Raw genomic sequence first — 27765 nt, 5'->3', positions numbered from 1 at the left:
TGTGTTGTTAAATATTCTTACAGCCAAATGGACTTCTTTCATGCTTCTACTAGGAGCCAAAATCCTCATCCTCCCTATACCATTGCCAAAAATTCCAATCAATATCATGGACATTCCAACCAAGCTTATGGATGCCATTAAACCAAGGTGTAATCTTGCTCACAAGTTGTAAGCATTATCAAAATACATAACACGTATGATTATGTAAGCCACAAATCACAAAGCAGTAAAAGTCAACACTCCTACCTCACTTATTAAAGTAGCATATATTTCAAATAATTCATGAAGATGTGCAAAATATTTGCAGTGCAGTCAGTAGCATAAGGACTTGTAGGATTTTATGAGATATCTATACCAACTAAGCTGTCGACAGTAGTCTGTAAGTTTGGAATGGCTCTTGAGTCTTTAGAATAATTACACAACAATATTTAAAAAGACAGAAAGGGATGACATGAGACCAAAAAATAACTGTAATATTCTTACAACAACCACCTTGACAAAGTCTTACCCCAACTCCCCACTGATATCCACCAATACTCATTAGTAAATATATGATCTATTTTCCATGAAAATCAGCAGACTTCTGATTTCCTGTGATACACAGTTCATTCACCAATTAACTCAGTGATCAAAGCATGTAATTCCTTTCATAAGTGAACCAAACTCCAGCTTAAATTAATTTTTTGTTCCTCATTGGTGCTACTGGAAGACATTTTCAAAACCTTCTTGTCACAGTACTTGGCTCCTTTTACCATTTCTCAGCCTAAATTTACTTATGATAGCAAATCATGATAATATTATTTGTTCCTTGTGCTGTCATCATCCTGCCACTAACAATTTCTTCTCTGACGTATTTATAAAGACAGGAAGACAGATGCATCTCTGTGATATATCTACAGTAGAATAGAAGAGACAGAATATTAAGACCATCCTACCAAAGAAGAAAACACATAATCTTAATATCTGTAAATATTATATAATTCATATCTCCTCTGGAATACCTTTAAGCAAACTGCTTAAAGGTGTTTCAGAGCAAGCTGTCCGATTCCAGTCCCGGGTCACCACCACACCAAACAGTTCCAAGGCAAAGCACTTCCTTTCTTTTTCTTTTTTATCTCTTTTTTTTTTTTTCCCTTTCACACTCTACGAGGCCCAGTTTCCAGCCCTCGTTCCAGCGTTTTCACCTTGGCTTTGCCGATGCCCTCACGGACAAGGCGACAGCTCACCGCGAGCGTTATGATTCCCGGGAACTCTTTCACTGGGCCAGGATGTCGCCTACGGCCCGTGCGGACAACGGGCCGGCTCCGGGAGGCGCGGACCCCCTCGTCCGTTACCGCCAGCGGCGGCCGCGGCAGGTGCAACGGCGACGTCCCCGCCCCGCCGCTGGCGCCCACCGGCTCGCGCGTGCGCAGTTACGCCTGCTGGCTGGTGCTCCGCGGGGCCCTGCCCTACGCATGCGCGCACGCCCCCGCCGGGCCGTTTGCGCATGCTCTGTCGCGACTGGCTCTGCCCACTGGGAGGTGGTGCGTCCGGAGCTGCGGCTGTCTCCGCTGCCGCCGCCGCCGCCGGCGGGTTTGTGCGCGCGGGGGGATGTCGGGCCGCGCGCCGCGGCAGGAGGAGGGGGAGAGCGCGAAGCTGCGGCAGAAGGAGGAGCTGAGCCGCAGGGTGAGCTGAGGCGGCCCGCCGCCGGGCGGGAGGGAGGGGGCCGCGGTGCGGCTAGCGGCGGCGCCCGAGGCCGCGGCCCCGTGTCCACCCCGCAGGTCCCCGAGGTGCTGTCGGCTGCGCGGGCCGTGCCGCCGGGGGGTGGGGGGCCGGCGGCCCCTCGAAGGCTGTAACCGCGGGTGTGATCAGCGTGAGGAGGAGGAGGGCGAGTCCCGTCAGGAAGCTGGGGCTCCTGTGGTACGGGGTTTTCCTTGTAGGGCCTGGAGGAGAGCGTCTCGTGTAGCGACTTCTTGTCGGCGTCGCTGTTAGCTCTCTTGCCAAATTGGGTTTTTGGTTCTTACTACCAAGCTACAAGTTGAGCTCGAAATGTGAGGTGAGTCGCAGTGAGGTTTTCCTCTGTAGTATCTGCTTCAGCTGTATCTGCTCAAAAAGTCCCAAGGGATTTCAGTCACAGAGGCTGGCATGCTTCATAAATCTGCTCTGTTTTCCATGGTGCCCATAACTTTTTTTAGTATAAACAATTTGTCAAGTCCTGTGGAACTGCTTTCCCTGAAAAAATGACTTCCTTTCCATATGGTATAAAGTCAGTGGTATGTTTGATTGCCTGGGAAGCTGTAAAGCTAGGACATAACAGTATTGCAGGTTGTAATTTCTGTTACGCTCCAGTGGCTGGTTTATTCCATAGCAAAAGATGACACTGCTGTTTTGTCTGTTGGAATTGTAAATATGAGATATTGATGTAGCTGCTCTAAAAGTTGTCTTTTCTGTATTCCGTGTTCAGTTTGGCTAACCTAGCTCTGGGGCAGCTTTCTACTGTTGCACCAATTCCAGGAGATACAAAGGAAAATCAAAGAAAACCATATTGTTTGTTTCTAACAAAAAGCATTAAGTACCCACTGACCAGATTTTGTTCTATTGGTTGGCTTCGATGATAGTCCTCCTGATTGCTCTTTAGCATTGACAGCTGTCATTGTAAAAGAAAATGGGAATACCTGCCACCTCTGCCAGTGCAGTTGAACAGAGTGGTAAAGCCCACTAAGGCAGTTTGTGCAAAACTCCAGAGCAACAGAAAGGCTTCTGTTGCTCTTAATACAGTTTTAACGGTTTTGCGTTTTTATTGGTTTGATTTTGAATCTGGAGAATACCTGTGATTATAAAGTCTATTGTAGATATTATGCTAAATTTTGTTTTCTAAAGTTATTTCATGTTTAATTAGTTGTTTGCCTGTTTTCTTTTCTTCTGGGGGAAAAATGTGTTCTCTGATTATAAATAGCTAGAGGTACACTGACTTCCCAGTAGTGATTGCTTTTGAGGATAGGACAAATGTCAGTCCATGTGAGATAACCCGTTTCTAGAGCAGTTATTTAGTATTTAATTTTTATATCTACTTCCACTTTGTCTTCAATGATCCATTCAGAGAACAGCAACTATATATGCATATAGCTGTCTCAAAATATCAGTGTGTCCACCATCGGGATTATAATACAGTGGTTTATTTTTAATAATTAAATTGAGGTGTATCATTTGCCTTTCAGATTAAAGAGCAGAAGGTTGTAGTTGATGAGCTTTCTAATTTGAAGAAGAACAGGGTAAGTATTTACAAATTTGCTTTTGACTATTTCATTTTACCATCAGAGAAATAAGCATAGAGACAAAAGGGAAAACAGAATTGGAGCGCACTGTCATTAATTTGTTTTAATACAGATTTTAGTACAGATGCAGTCTGCTGTTCTCAAAATAATTTGTCCTCCAAATTATTTGATTATGTACACTGGTGCAGTGTAATACGGTACGTTGTTGGGGTTTTTTGCCTTTTTATGGTTTATCTGAGTTATTTCATTAAGATGTTTGAGTTCATCAGAAGACTTCATGAAGTATTCTCACTTTTCACGTGTATGTGTTTTAAAATAGAATGTGATCCCTCATGCTTGAGGAGAAGAGAAATGCAGAATAGTTATGGGTTGATCATGAAATGTTTTTGATGGTATGACATGAGAATATTGGTATTGTCAGGGCAGAACTTATCCTTCTGGCATAAAAGTGAAGGGGTATCTTGGTGGACCTACATTAGCTTCTGCTGCAGTGTCGTTGCCAGAGTTTGTTGCTTTGACTTAATGAAGCGTTGTTTTTGTTTTACAGAAAGTTTATAGGCAGCAACCCAACAGCAACATATTCTTCCTTGTAGACCGAACCGAAACACTGTCTCAATGCAAAAGTAAGTTTGCAGTGTAGAAGTTGGGCAAATAGATAACCATTTAAAAGCTGCATTTGTAGCTGTTAGTGATTTCAAAGATATATTAAAATGAAAAACTGGCAACTGTATATCAAATGCAAAGTAGACTTCAGACATGTGCTTGTTTTTCTGGGTTGGATGAATGTGAAAGTGCTTCCACTTGATATGTGGATGTGATAAAAGAGCAAGTGCTAAAGATGTAGGAAGTGTGAGAATGTCTGCCCCACAGAGGAGTCACTATTCTCAGTGCCCTTTGCGAAACTGTATAGTGGTTTGTCCCTTAAAAAAAGAAGTCTAAAAGTTGCATGGGATGAGTAGGAAGAAAATAATGATGAGTTAAACTGGAGGCTAAGCTAGAAATCTTTAGGTAGTTGAAAGAATGGATCTGTGGGATTATGAAGGTAGGAGAACGGATGATAAAGAGAGTTGATGAATGTATGAATTTAGAAGTATAAATTTATTTTTTTGAATGAACAGGTGCTACTTTCATGTTCTTTCCTTTGAGTTTATAGAATCATTTAGGTTGGAAAAGACCTTTAAGATCATCAAGTCCAACCGTAAGCCTAACACTATCAAGTCCACCACTAAACCCATATCCCTAAGCGCCTCACCCGTACGTCTTTTAAATACTTCCAGGGATGGTGACTCAACCACCTCCCCGGGCAGCCTAGATAATAGTGTTGACATTTTAATTGACAGTTCACTTATATTATTATTACAAATGTGTAAATCATACGGATTATATAGGCAATAGTTGGCCATTCCCCTAATTCTTATAATTGTACTGTGGCTTTCTTCGGGAGTAAAAAAAAAATCGTCATCTTTGTATAATTAAAGAGGAATAAGCCACAGTGAGCTATGTTTGTGTTACATCAATACTATAGTGGTTTTGTTACTTAGCATTTCACGTTTATCTCTTTAATTGAACAAGTGGCTGGAGTTACTCATTTCTTAGATACACTGTTAAATTTATCTACTCATAAACTTACTCATAAACTTACCAGTTTATGAAACTGATTATTTATGTGTTTTTCTCTTACACAGATACATTAGATGAATTAAAGAAGGCACATCAGGAGATGGAAAATTCAGAAAAAACTAAAATCAAGAAATAGTCCATCTGAATTCAAAGTCACAATGTGTGGTATTTGTTGTGTTGTTACCTTGTGTAGCCAGCGTGCTATTCATGATTTCTTTAATGAAGACATACTCTGCCATCTTAGAAGAAGAGGACCAGACAGTAGCCAACAGTTGACAAAAACTGCATCTGATCTCTCGTATGAGTGTCTGTTTTCTGGCCATGTACTTCACTTGAGAGGACTGATGACTCCTCAGCCTCTGGAAGATGCCAGTGGCAATATTTTTCTTTGGAATGGAGAAATTTTCAATGGACTGCATGTAGGAGATCTAGAGAACGACACTGAAGTAATGTTTCATCATCTTGCATTATGCTGTAGTGAAGCAGACATTTTGTCACTCTTTTCATCACTTCGGGGTCCATGGTCTTTTATTTATTATCAAGCATCTAGACACAGTTTATGGTTTGGCAGAGATTATTTTGGTCGTCGTAGTTTGCTTTGGCAGTTCAATAATGAGGTTGACAATGCTTTCTGTCTCACATCTGTAAGTGTTTATTCCAAATCAGGTAACCAATGGCAAGAAGTCCCAGCATCTGGAATTTTCAAAATTGATCTCAAAGCTTGTGCAACAGCTAAATCTTTGTCTTTAACGTTGTTTCCATGGAAGTACAGCTGCACAGAGAAAGCAGTAGAAGAAATATTCATTAATGTTCTGGACCAAGTTTCAAAAGACTTGCCAAACCACATACCTCTCGTGATGAATGAATCAAAACTGTGTCTCAGAGCACCAGTTATCCCCTTAAATAAAACAATTTCTGAAGCTTCAGATGAATGTCCAGGCACTAATATTAGCAACATTACCCATATGGTTTCTGTAGAAACCCTTCAAGGATTTCTTGCAGAGGAACACAAGAAAAAATTAGTCCATCAGTTTACTGATGTTTTAAATGAAGCGGTGAAGAGACGGGTTTTATCTGTCTTTAGAGATGAAGATCAGAAAACAAGAGAAGTTCCAAGCATGTCTAATAGGAAAGCACACGTGGCGGTGCTCTTTTCTGGTGGCATTGATTCTATGGTTATTGCAGCCCTTGCTGATAAACATGTGCCTTTAGGGGAACCAATTGATCTTCTCAATGTAGCTTTCATGATAAAAGAACAAGCTAAGCAAAAGGGTACCACTAAAAAACATACCAGCCGGGAAGTAAAGCTTGATTTGCTTTGTCCTCAAGAAAGTTTTAAAGATCTTGATGCTAAAACTGGTGCTTGTTTATCTTGCTTTGATGTTCCTGACAGAATCACTGGTAGGGCAGGTCTGAAAGAATTGGAAGCCATTAACCCTTCAAGAACCTGGAACTTTGTGGAAATTAATGTTACACTAGAGGAATTGAAAAAAATGAGACAACAATGCATTAATCACTTAATTTATCCACTGGATACAGTCTTGGATGACAGCATTGGCTGTGCAATTTGGTTTGCTTCCAGAGGAGAGGGTTTTATTAGTAATCAAGGAGAACTGAAACCATATAAAAGTCCTGCAAAGGTACTGATTGTTTTCTGCCTTATGCTTGACCTGTGAATGTAAAAACAGTTCTGTTGTTTCAGAAATCAGCAGGGGTCTTCAATATTCATAAGGCTTCTGAAATTCAGTGGCAGAATATAGAATATTTCTATACTGATAATCTTTGTGTAATTCTGGAGTTAAAAACTGCATTCAGTTCTTTTGTCATGTAATGTGTATGGCTTTTCATTATGCTTGAATGAGCAACAGTGTGACTAGGAAAAAAATAACACCAATCATCTATCATTTTTCAGTGTTTCAACTCCAGTAGTGGGTAACTGCCATTCAATCCAAACTGAATAGGTTAACAAATTTAGAGATAAACATTAATGAAGTATTAAGTAATACTGGTTTGTGCCAGCATCCCAACAGCTGTAAAATTACTAGCTTGTTACTTAGGCACACTATATGACAAAATCACAATTAATAATGGCAGACAAGATGACTACTTGGAATCTTTTGTAATTAGAGTCTGATTGAATGACTGAACTACAAAAAGTAGTTCTTTCTTTTTTGTAACTTATTTTCATGTATGTAGTTTTATGTAAAATCTTTTTAGTAACTGGATGATTTTCTTGGGAATTTGATTCTTATTTCTCACTTCCCAATTCCTGATGGTTTGTGTAGGGAAGAATAAACTGTTCAGTTTCAGGAGTTTGCAGTTCACTGCTGCCTTTGCTTTTTGAGGCTTTTTTTACTTTTCTACTAATTGCCAGATCTTAAAAACACAAAAAAACACCACCAACAAAAACCCCAGCAAGCGCAGTAGTTTGTGTAAAAACTGCTGCTGTAGGACACGGTTAATTTAGTTGACTGATCTACGTAAGGATGTGCATCTCAGATTTGCAAAACATACAAATTCATCTTAGGTCCAGAATACGTTGAAATGGGTCATGAGTTAATAAAGCATAAAGTGAAGTTGTCATTCTCCCATCAGTTACTTACTAGTGTGCACAGATAAAAAAGTAGTTGACCACTAGCTGGTGTCAGATTAGTAAAACACACTTGTCTGTTAAGAGACTTCCACTTTTATAGTGAACTACTGTTGAAGGCACAGTAACGGACCAGACAGAGTAGTGTTTTTCTCTTGATAACGTTCTATGTGCTTATCATTGAGAAGACAGAACAATGAGACACACTTCTCTTTCATGTAATGCAGTTGTTATTAACCCAGTAGCTAGTAAATTAATAATAATCTGGGTGCACATTCAGATGACTATTTAGAACCTACGACATACTGTGTAATCTGTGGCAACAATTTTTTTGATAAAGGCTAGTGCTTAACACGTGCTGTTTATTGTAATAGGAACTAACAAAGACATTCTTCAAAGATACTGGTGTATTTGTGATACACACAACATTATTTTGGTGTTTTTTCCTTGCCTCGGTAGAAATGTTTGTGTGTACTTTTAGCTCTGATTGTGAACCTACTTCAAGTTTCCAGTGACTGTGGGGAACTGTTTCAGTCTCTGTAAATGTGTAAGGCACATCCCATCATGATAGGTAGTATATTTAGAAGATGTGTATTAAAGTTCTTTTCCTGAAAATGTAGTTAAACATTTAAGATCTGTTCCATATTATTAGCTTGCATAGATATTAAGAAATACTTCTTTTATTCTGTTTTCTTAGGTTGTGCTTACAGGAATTGGAGCAGATGAACAGCTTGCTGGGTATTCTCGACATCGTGTTTGCTTCAAAAAATATGGCTTAGGGGGTCTGAATAAAGAACTTGAAATGGAGTTGGATCGCATTTCTTCTAGAAATCTTGGTAGAGACGACAGGATTATTGGTGATCACGGAAAAGAAGCCAGGTATTGTTTTAACATGAAGCAAAACTGGTTTTGCAGGTTAGATTCTGCTTTTAACACTCCAACGGAAAGCTTAATTGAAAATTCTATGCATTTTATTGTCTCTAAGTTATGTTGCAGTTTTGTAATGCGTACTGTGTTGTGGGGTTTTTTTGTTTTTAAAAAAGTGGTCTGTAGTACTGTGGAAGAGTTGTTACTTAATGAAATTCAGCAACTTGAGCATTGGATTTCTATCTGGAAGTTTTAAGAAGCAGCAACAGCTGTTGAAATAGTCAAAATCAAGTTGTTTTTATTATTGTAAGTGGAACAGTCTTCTGCACAACTTTGAAGTGTTCTGATGTCGTTATTTGGGGAGTGACTTTGGAGGATGACAGCATAACATATAGAAGCCACGTATTCCTGTCCATGCAATAAAGGCATGATCAATATCCACTGCATTTCCTGGTTGTTAAGTCAGAATAGTTGAAGAATGATTTTATTTGTGTTTACTTCCTCCATGCTACCACCATCTTGCAAAGAATTCCGTAGGTGTTGTCCAGTAGCAGAGGCCACTCGGGTGCGTGAAAGGTCTTCTCATGTGATCTTTGTGCCAGGGTTTTTCCAAATCTGTTCATAGATGCACATTTTCAGTTTAGCAGTTGCAGTGGTGGACAGGCAATGCTGTAAATCATGCTTGTAATTAGATATGAATGCCTGGAATTCGAAATGTTGTCAGAATTTGTTGTGTAAATATTTTTGTTTCAGAGTTACAGTGTAGCTTCATACAGTATTTTTAAATACTTACAAGTTATCTTGAGAAGTGTTACTTTAAAATTTGTCTTGTTCTTCCATGGTATTTTCTGATTTTCTTCACAATTTTTGTTTCGTATAAACCCAACATTTCTGATGCATGTTCTTACTCTTTGCTTGAGTTTTGAAAACTTCCAGGCTTCTGAGTTTAAACACGTTATGTTATGTTTTCTTTCTCCAAGACAGTGTAACTGCTTTGGAGACTTGCCTCAGTACTGTGACCCTAACCAAGACTATTTGTATGAAGTTTTTAAAGGGTCTTTCCCTATGTATATCTTTCCTTTAGGTTTCCTTTTCTTGATGAAGATGTTGTTTCCTTCCTCAATTCTCTGCCCATCTCAGAAAAAGCTAACTTGACTTTACCTCGAGGAATTGGTGAGAAATTGATTCTGCGCCTTGCAGCCAAGGAGTTTGGCCTTAGAGCCTCGACCATTTTGCCAAAAAGGGCTGTACAGTTTGGATCTCGGATTGCAAAACTAGAGAGCAACAGTGAAAAAGCATCTGACACATGCAGCAGACTGAAGTTATATTCAGTAGATGAATTATAAAACTACATCTTGAGATGTTGCATTTATCCTGTATGCAAATTCAGTAAATCTTTAGAGTTTTCTTAGAATGTTTGGTCTGGTTTTTTACACACTTGGACATTATTATTAATCATCAAAGTAATACATGTAGATGTGTACTTGTACTAGAGACTCACTATGAATGCATCCTCAGGGAGAAGGGGAACACTGGGCTCCGGGGAAGAGAGGATAGCCAGAGGTTGGCTTTCCCACCCATCCTAACCAATGTCAGTGTTGCAAAAAGTGTATTGCGTCTGTCCAATCTGTCACATATATAGAATTCAGTAAATTTTCCTCTGTTGTAGAACAGGGCTGGTCTTGCAGCTGTGCTTTAGGAGAGGGGTCAGGTTATGGTTTTAGAATGGACGGCACAGTGAGGAGCTGGCCTGGGTTGCCAGAGCCAAAAAAGAGCTGAGATCTCAGGCCTTGTCACCGCTTGGAGATCTGCCTTCCAAGTATCATGCTTGCCCTTTCATTACTTCAGAGACAGACACCCCACACACACCCTTGATGTTTTGGGGCCATCCCATGCAGCCTCCCAGTCCTTGGCAAGTTCTGGAGGGCTGGGTTGGTTGGTGGTCCCCAGCCTGGGTCTCCCTCTGCTCCCAGAGAAATTGGGAAGCTCCCTTCAGGCTGTTCTTTGGCCCTTGTTGGCTCCCTTAGCTTGCTTCCTCTCCTTTTAGCTTTAGCTCTGCTGCTTTTACTTCGAAAGTTGCAGAGCATCCATTGTGTACTTGAAGGACGATCTCTTTTTAAACAACAACAACAAAAAAGGCACTCTGGAGGAGCATGTGGATGCAATCATAGGGTTGAAAAAGAAATATAAATGGACTTCCTCTGAAGAGAAGCTTGAGTTACCTTGTTTTTCTAATTGTGTGTGGAAGGATTGCAAAGTTAATGTTGTAAGAAAAACTGGATACATGCTGTCCATGTTTTTGGTAAGGTCAGAGCTTAGTACTCGACATACTACCCTACAGTTCTAGTTTTTATGTTTGTTCAACTCAGTAGAAAAGGAAAAATCGAACCAGAAAAAAAAATCCATTTTCATACAAAGCATAATATATCTATTCCTACAAAGTATCTCTAAGGGTGTAAGTAGATTTGCAAAATAATTTGTCAAGTCTGTAAAGAAGTATTTATTACAAAAACTTAAGTTTCAGACTGCTTCAAAACACTGGCAGATTTCTTACTTGTGCTCTGAGGAAAATTGACTCCCTAGTACCTTACCCTGGGATGTTTGCAAGAGTTCTTGCATCATGCTCTAAAGCAGGTGGAGATTGGACCAAGAGGAACATAAGGCTGATGAAATGCAACTATTCTTCACTACTTGTTGTCTCTGTAGTAGTGTTGCAGTATTCCTAGAAGTTATGTGTCACCTAGGAACCTAAGAAAAGAAGTGGTGCTTTTCATACCTAGGCAAATAATTTCTCTTCCAAACTAAGAGGCTTCTGATATTTAGTGAAATATGGGAAATAATTTTGGAAGGCTTCTGAATAGTTTTAGGTAGTAGAAAGAGACAATATAATTTCATGTTGGCAAACTTTTCCATTTATCCAGTTATTCATAAGAAATTAATTTATTGGTTTTATTTATAATACACTTATTTATAGAGTTTCTTGACCAAATGTTTGGTTCCAGGGGAGCGGGGAGGGAAGACGTTTTAAAATACTTGATGTACTGAAATCACATTCTATAATATTTTAGAGCAACCTACAGGAATGTTACTGTCTTTTAATCTTGTCCTTAAGAGCTTTATTGTTTTCTTGGAAACACTAGTATAGTTCTTGATTAAGTAATATTCTCTCTCTTCTTTTGTTAGCCTCTCCATGTATTGTATTTTGGAAACTGTAGAATGTTCTTGAAGAATGCTCAGGCTTGGTAAGTGTTCCCTAGAGGTGAATAAACTGATGAGGCAACGTGCTTGTCAAACTTAGTAGCACAGAAAAATGCTAGTGTCTTGTTTGTGAAGTCTGACAAAAGTAAGTAGCAAGAATTACTTACTACCATGTCCTCTAGATGGCTGTCTTCAAAAGGTGACATACAGTGCTCAGTGGAGATTCCCAGTGGACTGCTGGGCCAGCTAAAAGAATTATGTACCCGGACAGCAACTTTGCTAGCACTGATGGATTCAGATATGCCCTTGTATTATTAAGAAGTCCATCAGATTTTGAGAGATTGGCTGTTGGAATTTGCTGTTTAAACCTTCCATCAGTTCATATGCACATCATCACAGCACTTGCTGTCAGCTTCCTCCAGCTTACATCGATACAAAAATTGGACAAATTTTGATCAGTGTGGATTACATGGCCGAAGTTTGGGGCATATATACCCAAAGAGAAATGCGTCGGGTTCTTTGAGCTCTGGTGCTCTGAAATGGACATTGATACCGATGGGAAATTCTGAGTTTTTGTTCAGGAGGTCAGTACAAAAACATTTCTGTTAAAAAAAAAAAAACAAAAACACCCTAACCTTGCAGGTAGTTTATACATGGCATTCCTAAAAGCTGGGATTATTTACTCAAAAAAATACAGATCATTGGATCTCGTGCAAAATTATAAACTGATGTGAAATACTGTAAATTAACACATTTCCAAAAGAGCTCAGCTTCCACTGTGGTATTTGATTGGTCAGATTTTCAAAAGTCCTCAGTACTCTGAAGCACTCTCTAAGAATAATAAGAGCTCCTGGCTTCCGAATTCTTCAAAATACATCTCTAAAGACATATGCATATATTTTTTCCTAATGTTTTACATAGTTTTAGTTATATTATTTTCCATGTCTGTATAATTAAGATTTAAAATTAGTTGCCTTGCTATATAAGGTGGTGTTAGCGACAAAAGTATCTTGTAACTTTCTAACTAACATGTAACTAGTAATTGCCAGTGTATTAATAAAAATACTGTGATGTTATATATGCAACAGCAAAGTGCATCCGACAAATACATTTTTAAAAGTGAAGAATAATGCTTACATTTAGGTGGTACAAACATATTTTTATGGCAGGCAATGATAGCATTCTAAAAGGTTTCATTTGACCTTGTAGAATTTTGTACTCGTTCCTGATTTGTAGGTCTAATTAGTATTTTCACTAACATGATTTTGAGGGAACCTGTGATTAAAATACAGATGAAGATCCAGCTTACAATCCAAACAGTACAGGAAAAAAAAGAAGTGCCTTTTATGCAATATGCTGATAATATGCTATTCAAATTGACACTTAGCACTACACAAGTTGAGCTACATGAAGAAGTATTTAGGTCTGATGTAGTAAATAGGTTCACCAATGTGGTAAGAAAGATCAACAGAGGCCTATTAAGATACAATAACATATCAGACTGCAGCAAAAGCTTCTGAAGAAACAATTGAAAAAATCATAGCTCTCTGCAGGAATATAGAGTACCCTCAAGTTAATGAGCTCTGATTCCATTTTTACTGGGGTTTAAAAAGATGGAAATCTAAAATGTAAGTAAATGTCTTCAGCCATATTCTAGTAAGAAAACTATAAATTCACTGATTTTTTAAATTCAAATTTGACATTGGTATTTTTATATCTTCTAGATATCATATCTTTTATATTTTTGTATGTTTAAATGATAATATATTTATAACTTTTATATATTAAATACTAAAATAACTTTAGTGTTTTAAGCTGTTATATTGCTACTTCTAAAAAAGAAAAAAAAAAAACTACATCTCTTTTTGTATCTTGTGGAGTTAAAACTGAAAGAGAACTGCCACTGTTTCGTTGCTGTGGTTGGTTTGGGTTTTTTGGACCAAATTTCAAATGTCAACATTTTCAATATGCACAGAATGAGTATTTTTATGTCCATGAGGGAACCGAGTTTGATGTTCATACTTGGTCAGTAAAGGATATTTCATTAAAGAACATGATTCTAGTTTGCTGTCTGTCTGGTAATGTATGCATGTGCATGTCTTTACAGCTAATAAAGTATGAGAGAATACTGTACTTGGTTAAAATTAGCATCAGCGATAAGGAAAAAAACCTGCTTGCTCCAGGAGTTAATAGGTTTGTCTAGACTATGTTGTTGCTTGGTTATCTAAGTAGTTCTTACAGATCAGCCTAATACAGAATTCAGTACTTATTTCTCAAATGAGTATGCTGTAAGAATATTTGCTGCTAATACTGAGCGTACAAGCTGGCACAAGATACCTTAATCATAAGGACAACGTTGCCCTAAAAAAAGCATAGCCTTTAGGTGGCATTTCTGGATGGCACAACAGCAGTCTGAAGAATGATCAAACCACGTTCACCTGAGAAGGTATAAACTATTCCCTGAGGGATGCTTCCCATTAGAGATGGGTTTAATTTGCCATAATGTTACTTAACTGAAACTGTAAATTATAAACCTTATATGAATTTTATATTGTTAAATTATGATATGGTATATATTATATAAACCTTGTAAGAAGTTATAAAGTGTAAACAATGGAGATATTTTCATTTCTGTGAGTTTATAATTATTAGAAAGTGCACTTTCAATTTCTTTTGTTATTAATTCCTAGAACTCTTAGACATTTGTGGAACAGTAACTGGAATCATTTTGGTGATCCCACACAGCATTTATCTCTGACAGGTCACTTTTGACACTTGTAAACCAAGTACGATCAGTAAATGTAACAGCATTGAAACAGTTTTTATTGAACAATTTATAGTTGCATTTACTTCACTAAGTTACTTTTTAAGATGCAAACCATTGTATCTTCTTTTTTAGTTTTGGCACCTTGATAGAATCTTCTTCAACTCTTTTTGAAATATCAATTCCAAGGGGAGCTCTAGAAAATAATAAAGTGATGTCTTTGTTAAAAATAAATAACATTACTGCGGTATCACACGGATGTGCAGATTCACAAACCTTTTTTACAATGAGCATGGAGTCCCAGTATTTTTGCAGATTCCCTGCACTGTAAGACTGTGTGGCCATTAAAATGGTCTAGCTGAAGCTGCACCTAGAAACATCTTTACAGTGAGGAAACGTTTGCATTTGTAGCCATTCCAAACTCAGGAAACACAGTTGTGATTTCAAAGCCATCTTTTGGGGACATTGTTTTATTAGATTCTGATTTTTAGTTGATAATTAATTTTACATCTCACTGATAAATGCAAGACACACTAGAGATTCACAGGTATCTGTGATAATCTTAAGGAATGTATAGTCTACAGCAAATAAAACTTAGTATTTTATTCACTGAGATACATAAAGCAAGTTGTTTTTTGAAGAGTATTTTATCATTTTTCATGTGAAAATTATAAAACAATTATTTTTTTTTTGTCCTGAGACCTTCCAAGTCTGTTTTCCTGGAAATGGAAGGGGGAAAAACCTGAAAAAAATGTCAAGTTTAAGACCAGAAATACTAGAATTTTGTTTGGCCTTAAGCCTAGGATCTACTTAAATCCATAGAACAAGTCTTACCTAACAAGTCATTTAAAAACCCCAGTGTTATCAGTAAAAATAAAAAGTATCATCAGTAAAAAAACCAGTATTATCTGATGTTACAGTCAAATTCTTTTTTTAAATTGATTGCTCATTATGAACAGACATTTTGACTTGGAGCATTTTGATTTATGTCTACAGTGACTTAGAAGCTAGGGAGAGTGTATTACACCTTAACTTGCTCCTGTTTTCCCATACCACAATGGTAATAGGAAAATACACAGAACTGTATACATATGTATGTATACATACATATCATGTATGGTAATTTAAGTTTCTGAGCCAAAACAAACATAAATGCCAGACACAATCATTTGTATTTCACAACTACATTGAAAAGGAAGTGTTGCTAACTTTTAAAGCTTGTATGCACTGCAAAGATATTCCTCATTAGTTTCTGCTCCTCTTTTTGGTCTACACCTCCTTCCCCTGTCAGTGACCATAGTGAATAAGTGAAGAAACAGACTGTGACTGAATTGAGTCACTTACTTTGGTTCATACCGGATGCCGTCAGTACTATGTAAAACACCAAGTCCTGCACGTAACCTTTCAATGCCATTCCTAAGCAAGAAAGCAATTATGTAAAAATGTACATCACAACTATCTGAATAGGTGTATTATGGTTCAGTCACCATGATTGATGTTCTTGACTCAGATGCCAACTTTTACAGAACATTATAGAAACACATGCAGAGAGAAACAACTCTTACCATGCAATCATAACACCATTATCAGTGCACAGTCTTGGAGGAGGACACAGAAAAGCAAAATCATTTGCATCTGCCAAAGTCTGTAGACCTTTTCGGATATACTGATTACTTGCAACTCCTCCTGATACAACCTGACAGCAGTTTCCAAAAGAAAAAAGGCATTAACTCAAAAGTACTGATGGGTGACACTCAACTAACATCCTATTTACAAAAAGGTTATCAGATGAAGTTCTGAAGACATCAAGAAATAACACATTTGAAGAATAAAACGTATCAGAAAAGAGTATGGTAAGTGAGCTTATTATGTTAAAAGATGCCTGAATAAAAGCATGTTGTAACTAGAACAGCTGTGAAGTATTGGGGAGCACTAGGTCAAATTACGTGGCCTAAATTGTTATGGAAGGTCAGATTAGATGGTAAGAAAATCTCTTTCTATCTTAAAACCAAACTGTGAAAGACTTTATTGTAAATATTTATATGACTATTACTTTAACCCTGGTATTTGAACAATGTAATACATACAGACATCTTTCTCACCTGTCAAGGGATAAAGTACAACAAGGGCATCTTCAAATGATGTTATACAGTCAAATATAAAAAGGAAAACAAAAATGAATACCCACCAAAGTTGCATTTTTTGATGATAATATGCTATTTTTTATGCAGAACAGCATGGCTCGGTATGTCCGCTGGATAATATGAACAGCCACTGCATGCTGCACAGCAGCAGCAATATCCTTAACACAGGATAGGATCTCACCTTCTTGAATACCTATAAAAATGTATGATCAAATGTGTTTTCCTGAGTACAGGTCATCAAAAACATGGCTTATATCTGACTTTGTTTAAAAATACCTTCTTCTTTTTCTTTTTGTATTATGGCTTTATTGACAAGGTTCTGAAGTCCAGAAAAAGAAAAATCACAGTTACGATACTGTTGCATGGGAAGTCTGAACGTGTGCTGTTGCCGGTTTCCAGTTTGAGCCAAGTGCTCTATCGCTTTCCCCCCAGCCATGCTGTGGCACTCTGGGTGCTTTCTTAAAGAGAGTCTTCTTGCTACCTAAAGAGATAATAAACAACAGACTTGGAATAGAGAGCCAAATTAATTCCTCCGGTAACTGCATTGTAGTCCATGGAGTAAAATTAGACACATTGTAAAATTTCACAATCCAATGTGAAATTACGAACAGGGCACAATAAGGACAAGACATATGCTGGCTGGATTTTTTTTATCTGGAGTAATTAGAAATGCAATTCTAGAACAATGTGGGCAAACACGAGGACCAACAAATTTTGCAGGAAACACTAATTACCCAATTTTTATGCTATAGGAAACACACACGGACTGCCATACTGTATTACCAGATAAACAGGAACAAAGTTGGTTTCAGCTTTCAATAATCCCCCTTCTGACCCCACTCGCTCCCCCACTTTTTTTTAGTTAATACACACAAATACTGTTTAAAAACTCTGCTTGTGTTTGAGAACAAAACTGTAAGTGATCAATTTCACAGGTTGTACTCAGTGACCCAGAAAACTTAGATTCTGAAAGCCAAACCAGGCTTTTCAAACTCTACAAAAGAAACGGTAAGAAATGTTTTAGTATGTATTGTTTTAAACCTGACAGCATCCTTTAAAATACCGCTATCAGTCTTCTCAAAGTCACACAACTCGTTTGTACAACGGGTGTCAATGAAACCTCCAACACCAGTTTTGGTTATGTTGTCTACTTGCTAAAAATATAATTAATTTACATACGTTACAACTGATGCTACGCAGATTTTTATCAGCCTCTTGTGTCTTCAATCTATGGTATTTCAAAATACAAAAAAAAAAGTTAAGTAAAGCTCATATTGCACTGTATTTACTGTCCTCAGGCTGATGATAATACTACCGTTATATAGTATAACTACAATAAAAACCACCTAGATTCACTTATGTGAGGAAATACTACCTTATCCAGCATGTCACCCGGTGCTATATCTATGGTCTGTCCAAGCAGAAGGAAATCTGAAACTCCTTGTACTACTGCCAAGATGCAGTGGCCTCCAGAGAGTAAAAGAACCAAGAAGGGAAATTCCACGTGGTGTGTCAGTCTGATGGTCAGCGCGTGCGCCTCCATGTGATGGATGGGTATGAACGGCTTCTGGTACCTGTTCACCAAGCTCAGGCTGTACTGCAGCCCCACTTCAAGGCTCAGCGCAAGTCCTGGCTTTACTGTCGTCGCAATAGCTGCAAGTTCACGTACAGAAACTTCACTGACGTTAAGCGCCTCTTTTACTACTTGCTCGATGTTTTCTCTGTGAAGTTGCTGTGCCACCACAGGAATTATTCCACCTGTTCTAGTAAAAGCCAAGAATTACAATACATTTGTATTTCCTAACAGATAGAATGGCATATAAAATAGCTTTTAAATGCCTCTTAACCTTACCATATCCCGCCCATTTCCTTAGTACATTCTCAAATGCCTTGTTTAGTGTAAAGGGGATCTATGCACTGAAGAGAGCGTAATTATCGCTGGGAGGTCAGAAAAGGATGTAACTTGCCCTTTTTTGGTACACATACTCTTAAATGTATCGCGACACTGTTCCAAAACAATGTCTGTAACTTAATACTCACAACCCCTCACTTGTCAGTTCATGTACTTGGCCACCAACGCCTGTATTTGATTAATTTTCCTTTAAAAGATTTAAGACATTTGGTGGTTTTAACAGTAATAATGATTTCATCTTTAATTCAAGCTAGGTAAGTAATCTGTCTCTTTTTGAAATTAAATACCGGAGGAAACTTGTTAAATGCACGATATTTCTCTCCTCACCCTTAGTAACACCTCAAACAGAATGTGGTGTGGCCCAAGAGACAGGTCTTTACACCTACCCACTTCTCGCTGAGTCTTCTGGAGAAGACTTTTATACGGATGATATTACAAGTAAGAATAACAATAAAATCATTATTAAGGCAAAAGCCCCGAGAGAAGTATATTCTCACTGTAAATGGACTTCCTTCTGACAGTGCAGCGCTTCTCCCAGAACATTGCCGGCATCGTCCACCACAGCAGCGCCGGTGTCATCGCAGCTCGTCTCTATGCCCAGAACGAGCTTCCGAAGGTGCCGTTCTGCAGAGTGAGCAGAGCTGCTTCTCAGCCAGGCAGCTCGGATGGGTTTGACCGATTTCAAAAGGCTTTTGGCAACGCTGTTCATCGTTTAAAATCTATCTGGGAGTTACACCTAGAAAAGAACCGTACAGTTTACTGTTACTGGAGGGTTTGCAAGCGTGTGCTCTGTTTGATGTTCTGCAGAGGCGGTATTAAAGTTACGAATGTTCACGCAGGATTTTTAAGACCCTAAGGAAAAGAATCATTTAAGAGGTGGCAGCTAATGTCTTTGTTTTACCTTAATGGCGCTTCCCAGAGAGCTCCTGGCCCACGCTTGCGGCGTATGGCGCTTCCCGCAGTCCTAAGGGAGGGACACAAAGCAACCCGGTGACCCGCAGCAGAACCGCGGCGTGCGTTAGCCCTCGGCTGCCCCCAGCGCGCTGTCCGACCCCCAGCTGCCACCAGATTCGTCTCACGGCTCCCCCTTGGCAGTTCCGTCGTCAAAGGCGTACCGCCACGCCCAAGGGGCCGAGGCCACCGCCTCCCGCCGGGCGGCGGGGAAAGGCGGAAGGTGCGCCCCGGCTCCGGCCCTGCGCTGCGCCAGGGCCGCACCCGCCGCCCGGCCCCACCGCGGCGCCTCCTCGGCTGCCCCCACGGTCGTGCCCGCGCTCCGCCGCCGTAGCCCCGCATCGCCTGCCACCGCCGCCTCACGCCCCTCGCCCTCCCCTTCTCCCAGCGGCACGCTTCCGCCCCGCAGCGCCACACGGCCCGCCCCCGCCCGGGCAGCGCAGAGGCGCCCGCCCCGCCGCCCACCCGCGCAGGCAGGAGGCACCGCCGCCGCGCACCGCGCCGGCCTGGGCCAGGCAGCGGCCCTCTCCCGCCCCCCGGCGGGTCACGGGGCGCGGCTCCCCCGGGGCCGGCCCCCGGGCGGGGAGCGGGGCGAGCGGCCCGGCTGCCCCCGCGGCCGGCGGCGGTAGGCGCTGCGCTCCTGCCTCCCTGGAAGGCCGAAATGAAAAGGCAGCCGTCCGCGGGCAAGTGATTTTAATTCCGCACGTCGAGAGCTTTGTACAACCGCCCCAAGGCATGCCTGCCCCGGTACCGGGGGTCCCGGCACGACCCAACGCGCGTCACCACCGCTCTGTCTCGATAAACTCGGTCCGTGTCTGACAGTCCTGGTACGCAGAAGGGTGATTTTCACAGGGCTAGCACAGCCTTGTGATGGTCGTTATGTAAAGATCAGCCAGTTACAACTTTTTGCACAAAGAACGCAAAGAATTAAATTACTTCCAATTGCTAAAAAAAAATGTGCAACTCATCACCTTTTTCTTTCCTTTTTTTTTAAAAACAGCATCTTTATCGATAAAGTAAATAGCCAGAAAATTCTCTTAGCAAGAAAAGAAGTATGCCACTGTGGGCTTTTCTTTTTTTTTTTTCTTTTTAAATTTTTTTCCAGTTCACTGGCTGTCACTGCAACCAAAATGTAAATCAAGTCTTAAATGGAGTCTTCTGTTAAATCTGAGCTGGTTTTGGCTGGCAGACATACAGCAGACTTCAAAATTCATCCTTTTTCCAAGATAGAGAAGTAAGTGCTCAGAGCTCTAGATGTACCTCGTTTACTCCAGTTCCAGAGTTGATTGTATACAAGGTTACTCCATACCACACGGTACCCCTAAAACACAGCATTCCTCCACATTTCCAAGACATGCAAATTATCTATACCTTTCTCTGCAAAAGCATACAGTTAGTCCAGGTGCGTTCCCTATTCGCCTACTTCTAGTTCATCTTCTATTCTAACTTATGACCTACACAGAGTTTCTCGTACGTGTTCTGACACTGTTGCTCTATAATGGAGCTGCTGCTTCTACAACAGCAGCAACCCTTTCCCCCACTATTACAGGCCTCTCAACTACTGAAAAATAACCCACCAGTCAAGTATCAGAGAAAATCATCAAAAATCCACACCTTGAAAGAAATCTCAATTTTTCAGGATGTCCCATTTACACATGGAAAAGTCAGTATCCTGGTAAGCAACATGAAAAAACCACAACAGTAGCCACTTGTAAAAGCATACATAAACTGAGCTATCAAGTTGATGTAGAAATCCCCTGAGCTGACAGTTAAGGACTTTCTTCAGTCTTTGTGACAAAGAAAAATCACAAGGACAGATAAGGCATGAATTACACCATCAGTTTATGCTAGCTGTCACAGAATTTACTGTGAGACAAACTTTTACAATGCAATAACAAGCACAACCACCTACAATCCATACAGCAGAAACTAGCTACTTTCACTTAATCTAAGAATGCGGCCTCACCAGCCCTTGGCACTGAAGGTCCTGGATTTACGTGTGAAGTTATCATATGCGTTATGGTTGGCTGGGTAGTTGTGAAACATTACTCTCCATTTCAACTGTTAACTTGCACCTTCCTTACAAGTCACTTGCATCAGCCAGGCATACGTACAGTCTTAGTGGTGATTACGCTTTAGAGCTGGGCCTGCCCAGTTCTTCATGGAAATCTTTCTTCTAGAGGTTTCCGATTCACATTTAAGTATTTGAAGGTATCTTCTTAAAAACTCAACTTTCATCCCAGACAATGCTGCAGGAAGTAGGAATTGCATCTCAGATGTAAAAGCATCTCTCATTGAATACGATTAGCTACAGGGCACAGCAGACTACTCGTTTCCTTCACCTGGGGAGCACCAGCAGCCATGTCAGGGGCAGTCAGGGTCAAACCTTCTGCTTAATATTTATTGATGCCAAAGATTCGAACGCCATGCAACTGTGGCAGCTTGGGGATAAGCACGGTCAGGAGAGAAGTTGTGTTGAGGATGAAGTGTGTTGGATCATACTTTGTGTAGAAACTCGCCAAGAAGTACCTGCAGGAGAAAAGGGAGCAAGCTTAGCTGATAACGCCCTTGTCTAAAAATATAAACAAAGCATAGTTGAAAAAAGTGCTTTAGTAACCATCCATATTTTACTGATTAACAACCGATCTATTCCTGTATCAAATCTCACCTGAGATCCTAGAATATCTACAGCAAAATTATGGACTAAGTCTCTTCTTCCTATATTTCTCAAGGTGCTAAAAAACAACTCTTGGCTAGTATTTTCCTCCAGCATTTCTCCCCACCCAAGCTGGAGTCTCTGACTTCTGCAGTTAGAAGCCTGATTTGTGACACAGGTTTTAAATGGTCTAAGATCTGTTAAACAAAATACTCGCAGTTCTGCTACGGTAGCAAGCTCAGTGACAAAGCATTTGACATTTTTCAGTGCAAAAATCATTTATGCTGAGCACATCTGTGATTGGCGTGATTTTAAAATGTTTCCCATCTGGCAGATGTTCCCAGCACATTTTTCTTTTAAGCTGGTCCACAACCTGTTCAACTGAAAGAATAAGGAAATGTGCCTCAGAAAATCCAATTCACTACCAACTTCTTCTTTAATCTTTGAGCCAATAATTTCATCTCTTTCTTTGCAAAAAGTAGTCACAGAAATGAGGCTATCAGATTGCTGGGCTTTTGTTTTTTTCCCAGAAAAACAGAGATGTTTGTTTGGCTACTTATGCATTATTAGTGCATGAAAAGAACCAAAGGCAAGTGTTACGAATACAAAATTCCCACTGGAAAGTGGGAAGCTATCTTTGAAGAAAGAGAGGATTTTTTTGAGGGGGTGCAGATACTCTTTCAGTTTTTATCCATTGTGAACCAACTTTCTAAACATAATGCAAGACCTTCCCTGTCCCCCCCCCCCAACACTGCCATGCAAGCAGACAACTTCCTTAAGGGAAAAAAAGAAAGACTTTTTAGAGTTGGATATTGAATACATATCCAATTTCCTTTAGTTGCACAACCATACTTTTGTCAACAGAGAGAGGCGGTGTAGAATTTCTCATCTATTTACATAACTAATGTAAACAGAAGACAATCCATACAAAGCAAAACCGACATGCAAAATCCTGGACCCCATTCAGTGATGACTACCACAACTCCTTGTAACTCACAAGTCACAAAATGGTTAATAACTGCTGTCATGTCCATGTTTAGTTTAGATTTTCAATACTTATGTCTTCACAATCTCTTAAAGAACTTCAAGAGTCAACAGTAAGTTTTCCTCATAACGTTTCTAATCTTTGAAACCTGCCCCATTAATAACTGTTTACAAACTTCAACTTCAGTGTGTGAATCAGAGTGTTGAAAGCTGCAGGAAGAAAGACTGTTGATTGTATGGCCTGTAAACATGTACTCCTCACCTCTGTGATGTAGAAACAAACAAACAAGCAAAAAAAGAGAGAAAATGCTTTTAGAATGTAAATTGCAACTCGTTTGGCTGCAGCTTTTGAAATCAAAGTTTTATGATTCAATTAATCCATAACACGGTTTTGAACTCACAGAATTATAGGAGAGATTGTGAAGAATTTTCTTGAAGATGTGAATTGTACTCCATAATCCAGTTGTTCCCAGTGTGTTAGTAGCCTAGCTTTTCCCTGGTCGGGTGTTTCAAAAGGAGTTCCCTTTACTGCGTGCAAAAACACATACATTCCCTGGGGGAAACAAAAAGTGAATACAGTGGCACTTTTAGCTGTATTTTTTTTATATATAATTGTTACATTGTTCAATGCATTGTTAAAAAAAAAAAAAAGAGAGTAAATGAATTCTCACCCAGAAGAGCTGCTAGCCTGTAATGACAAATTATAGCAGAGGAAGGAAGAGACAAGAAGTCATTTGCCCGAGGTTGTGCAGTCAGTGGCACAGTCAGAATTAAAGCCACAGTCTATGTGACATCCAATCCACTGCCTTGTCTTCTATATTAGATGGCAAAAATTGCATGAAATCAACAGAATTTTAACAAGCACTGCAACAAGTTTAGGGCTGCCAAATTATATTACCGCTTCCCTAAGACAGTGCTGAGTGAATTATGAGGTAGAGTCTGCACAAAGCAAAAAATCTATTTACGAATATTGGCAATATTCCAAGAACTTTTGAAAGCTTTCTCAGCCCCCCTGTAGCTTCCAATACTTAGAAGCTGACTACCAGCAATCTGTTGAATACCATCTGTCCATCTCTTCGCTGCTTCTCCTTAACCACACCGGGCCGTTCTTTGCTGTTGTTTCTATTTGATGGGAGCATGCCGTGTCTGGTCTGTTCCGAAAGATCAATTTGGGCCCAAAGATCAACCAGACAGGGGAGTCCACCCTCTTCCAGTGGTGACGAACATTTGTTTTCTATCAAAGACAGCACACCAACTCCAAGCAAGAGGAGTCTCTATCAGAAAATATCAGAGACTTCCATTTTCTTTCTTTCAGGTGCATTCATTTCTTATGCACATACAGAAATTGTTATAGAAAGGTTTATATAGAAAAATCACATTTCTACTGAATTCTTATGAAGGAGGCGAAAGTTGAGCAAGCCACTTACATCATCTTCCGCTTTTTTTTGGAACAGCTCCCTGACCAGAGACCTATTAACCTAACAGAATTAATTTGCTTAATTAATGCTTCAATTCATGATGTTTGCAGCATCTCATTTTTAATAACTTAACAAAAAGGCACTTTTAGGACAGATTCAAATGCTTACTACACATTTTATTTCGCACTGGTACTTGCAAAAAGGACCACCAAAAATGCTTTTAAGGCCAGCTAAGAGTTTTCCATTAATGGAAATACGAGATTTTTTTGTTTGTCAACAATTCAAGGATTTGTTTCCAAAAAAATGCCATTTAAATGCTGAAATACCCACAAGTGCAGTTTATATTCATCTTCTAGTGTTCCACTAGAAAACTACTTGCGAGTGCATGCTCTCATCCCTGTTGTCATTATAGGTCCTTGCAATGAATTCGGTAAGGCATTTGGGAAATACTTAGTAATACTTGTCTCTGCCAACATCTTCCAAAGTCAGGCATGTCTGATGCTGTCAAAGATAATGTACAAAATGCTCTAATGATGCTTACAAGCCCACTATTAGTTTTAAACATCACTACAAAAATAAAAAGCTCAAATTAAAAAAAAAGAAATTCTAGAGGATATTATCCAACCTCAGCCTTTAAAGTGAATTATCATTTTCCTAAATAAGGAGGAAGCTACCTTTTTGTCAAGACTTCTTTGCTGTTAATCTTAGAAAGCTGAGTTAGCAAACCTCAAGTACGATGCAAATATTTGGATTATGGCTCTCTTTTCTCCAAGCTTGGCAGGACCAATATACATGCTTGCATTATTTTAAATGATTACAACAAAATTAGAGCATCCTGGGGAGAGGAGGCAGAAAATTCTTAAGGTCTTCATCTTCCAAATCCTTTTGCATACAAAAGTCATCATGCAAATCACAATACACTGAATAACAAACGGTTTCAGGGCCTGGGTCAAGGTAGTCCAGTTTTTCCCAAGGCTTTCAAATAGCATTTTTCTTATGCCGTGTGTAGTGACAAAGTTCTATGCTGAAGTCATTCTGAGCTAAAATTTATCTGGCTTGACCAGAAATCAAAGCAAGAAGAAAAAGAAGACAAATGTTTCTGACCAAGGAAACAGGTGAAGTGCTGAAATTAAACATTTTGGGATACTAACAGGTTTATGTAGAAACATTACTAGATAATATCCAAGCGTTAAAATTGTAATATATTTTATGGATTCAGCACAGCTCTCTTAATAATACACAAAACACTGTAAAAGTCAGTTGGCATGATGATTTTATGTTTGCAAGATTCTAGCTTAATTAAATGCCTTTTAAAAGAATACATAGAATACGTAAGGAATGTTTCCCATCTTTTGTGCTTAAACCCAAAGCGATCACATATCACTCCTCCTCCCAAAACCAGCCAACTCATTTAATATTGGATAAGCCAAGCGTGGTGTTTTGGCTAGCTGGATTTCATTATCCATACAGCCTGGCTATTCTTCTCTTCTCCTGCTACTAAAAATAAATATACATATGAACAACTTTTCAGATTTTGTTACAAGAGAGGGTACTTACCAGGTTATGAATCACATTTGTTAAAGTCCAGGCGACAGGGACACTAAAGAAAGGAATGCTGAGCAAGACAATGTGCAGCATGCCGACTCCGAGCGCGTACGTCAGCCACATTCCACGACTGTTCATCACCCGTGTGTTTGGATTTACCTCGCTGTGGGCAACTCCTACATTCATTTTTAACCTATAAAACAGAACTGTTCAAAGATTGAGACTACTGTTATAGAGAAGTACTTAACATAAGCAATTTTCGAATTTGGGAAAAGGCTGTTTTAAATAAGCAGGTCTGGAAGGAACACAGTGCACAAGCGAACATGTACCTCAAGCTCTTCAAAGTATGGTTTATAGAGAAGTCAGTATAAAGGGGCTGTTGATAACTGTTTTTTTTAAAAAGCCCAAACAAATAAAACCCACAAGTCTGCTACAAAAGAGACATTTTAAAAAATTGGTAAGATGTGCTGTTAGAAGTTGAAGTTGCAAACCTGTAAGAAATCAAGCTTTGTAACTTTTGTTCTCTAAATGCCTTTCTCCATCCACGACAACATCCGCAGTTCTTTTCCACTGCCCATATCAGACAATTTTCCTCCAGTTTCTCATTCTTGTAATAGCTAATGAAGAATTCTGCATATACCAATTGCCCAGCCACCTACTGCTAGAAAGAACGAACAAGGACTAATTTACGCCTGCTTTTCTTGCAGCAGAGTGCAGATCCCAGATTTTCCTCCTCTCCCCATCTGTCAGTTTTCAGGCAGACATTTCTGTCTTTCAAATCAGGCTGAAATTAGCCAATGGGTTCAAAAGTTTTCTAAGTGACAGACATAAGCAGAGATAGACTCATCAATTTCATAATGCTGATTTCTTCAGGAGATGGACAGAACTTACTGGAGGTGACACACTCTCCTGTTGTATTAAAATGTGTAATGATAATTAAAAAAACCTCATAGCATGCTTCATAGTCACGTGATCTGTAAGACTATTTATATTCATTTATGGGACTGGGATGGAGACTTCTTCACTTCCTTCTAAACCAGTCTACAAAAGCATTGTTTAACCGGCAAAAACAGCTTGCACTTGGTAGGAAGCTTGTTTCTTATGCTTGCGTAGTGCCGTAAAGCACTGTTAATACCCAGGTATTCTGCACTACCAACAGTAGGCTGTAGAACAGAAACGGATGTGCTGAACCTCACTCAAACTGAAGCGGGCACTGCTGATTGCAATCAATACTTGTTGCGAAGTATTTCAAAACGTGCGCGTGCAGGGAACACATTACCCGAGAGCGGTGAAGTGAGGGTGTTCCTCCCTCCCTGGGATGCAGCACCGCAGGCGAGCGAGTACCCAGAGGCGCCTCTTGACATACTCTACCACCTCTTCCTATTTTTCCCTCACGTCTCTCGTCTAACCAGATGGGCCCCTCCTCTCAGTCCGCTCTACCCCTGTGCCCCCTCTCTGATCTCACCGCCCGGAGCCCAGCCGCACGGAAGAAGCGGGACGCCGTGCCCGCAGACCCCCTTCCGCCGCCCCGGCCCGCCGGGCGCCGCCGCTCGCCTCAGGGCCGGGCCTGGCAGCAGCCGCCGGGCGCCCCGGGGCCTGCTGGCAAACACCGGCGCGCAGCCGGCAGCGGCGGCCCAGCCCGCCTGCCCACCCTCCGCCTCCCGAGCGCGGCCCCACCTTTCCGGAGACCCGCCGGCCCAAGCGTCGCCGGCCGCCTTGTGGCCGCGGCCGCCGAGGAGCAGGAGCGGAGCGCCGGCCGCCGGCCGCAGGTAGAACCCGCCGGCCGCCCCGTGGGCAGGGCCGCCGGCGAAGGGAGGGGCCGGGCCGTCCGCACCGCCCACAGGAGCGGCGGCGGCGGCGGT

At 40.2% G+C, this 27765-nt stretch overlaps 4 protein-coding genes across 7 annotated transcripts; 2 read left to right on the top strand and 2 right to left on the bottom strand.

The window, feature by feature from the left end:
* Positions 1-1197: 1197 nt before the first annotated feature.
* On the top strand, positions 1198-5037 carry ASDURF (ASNSD1 upstream open reading frame). The gene is made up of 4 exons (XM_059820582.1): positions 1198-1665; positions 3198-3251; positions 3802-3877; positions 4940-5037. Exons 1-4 carry the CDS (start codon positions 1198-1200, stop codon positions 5008-5010), a joined length of 669 nt encoding a protein of 222 aa, XP_059676565.1. The 3' UTR covers positions 5011-5037.
* On the top strand, positions 5009-12169 carry ASNSD1 (asparagine synthetase domain containing 1). The gene is made up of 4 exons (XM_009808242.2): positions 5009-6514; positions 8162-8343; positions 9416-9662; positions 12119-12169. The coding sequence occupies exons 1-4, from the start codon at positions 5033-5035 to the stop codon at positions 12161-12163; spliced, it is 1956 nt and encodes a 651-aa protein (XP_009806544.2). The 5' UTR covers positions 5009-5032; the 3' UTR covers positions 12164-12169.
* A 2175-nt stretch (positions 12170-14344) lies between these two features.
* On the bottom strand, positions 14345-19789 carry OSGEPL1 (O-sialoglycoprotein endopeptidase like 1). Of its 2 annotated transcripts, XM_059820098.1 has the most exons (9): positions 19766-19789; positions 19251-19313; positions 18847-19085; positions 17813-18200; positions 16714-16918; positions 16482-16630; positions 15859-15989; positions 15638-15709; positions 14345-14489 (listed from the first exon to the last, which is right to left on the bottom strand). In XM_059820098.1, exons 3-9 carry the CDS (start codon positions 19056-19058, stop codon positions 14396-14398), a joined length of 1251 nt encoding a protein of 416 aa, XP_059676081.1. In that variant the 5' UTR covers positions 19059-19085; positions 19251-19313; positions 19766-19789; the 3' UTR covers positions 14345-14395. The 2 variants fall into 2 exon arrangements, with proteins under 2 accessions (XP_059676081.1, XP_059676082.1); XM_059820099.1 differs by lacking the exon at positions 15638-15709 and having other exon boundaries at positions 14465-14489.
* A 689-nt stretch (positions 19790-20478) lies between these two features.
* Positions 20479-27604, bottom strand: ORMDL1 (ORMDL sphingolipid biosynthesis regulator 1). Of its 3 annotated transcripts, none has more exons than XM_059820102.1 (4): positions 27581-27604; positions 25916-26109; positions 23342-23493; positions 20479-21829 (listed from the first exon to the last, which is right to left on the bottom strand). In XM_059820102.1, exons 2-4 carry the CDS (start codon positions 26087-26089, stop codon positions 21694-21696), a joined length of 462 nt encoding a protein of 153 aa, XP_059676085.1. In that variant the 5' UTR covers positions 26090-26109; positions 27581-27604; the 3' UTR covers positions 20479-21693. The 3 variants fall into 3 exon arrangements, with proteins under 3 accessions (XP_059676085.1, XP_059676083.1, XP_059676084.1); XM_059820100.1 differs by having other exon boundaries at positions 25916-26096; XM_059820101.1 differs by lacking the exon at positions 27581-27604 and adding an exon at positions 27183-27234.
* Between the last annotated feature and the right edge of the window lie 161 nt (positions 27605-27765).

Source organism: Gavia stellata, chromosome 8, assembly GCF_030936135.1.
Source record: "Gavia stellata isolate bGavSte3 chromosome 8, bGavSte3.hap2, whole genome shotgun sequence".
Taxonomy (NCBI): Eukaryota; Metazoa; Chordata; class Aves; order Gaviiformes; family Gaviidae; genus Gavia; species Gavia stellata.
This window is presented reverse-complemented; position numbering and strand designations above follow the sequence as displayed.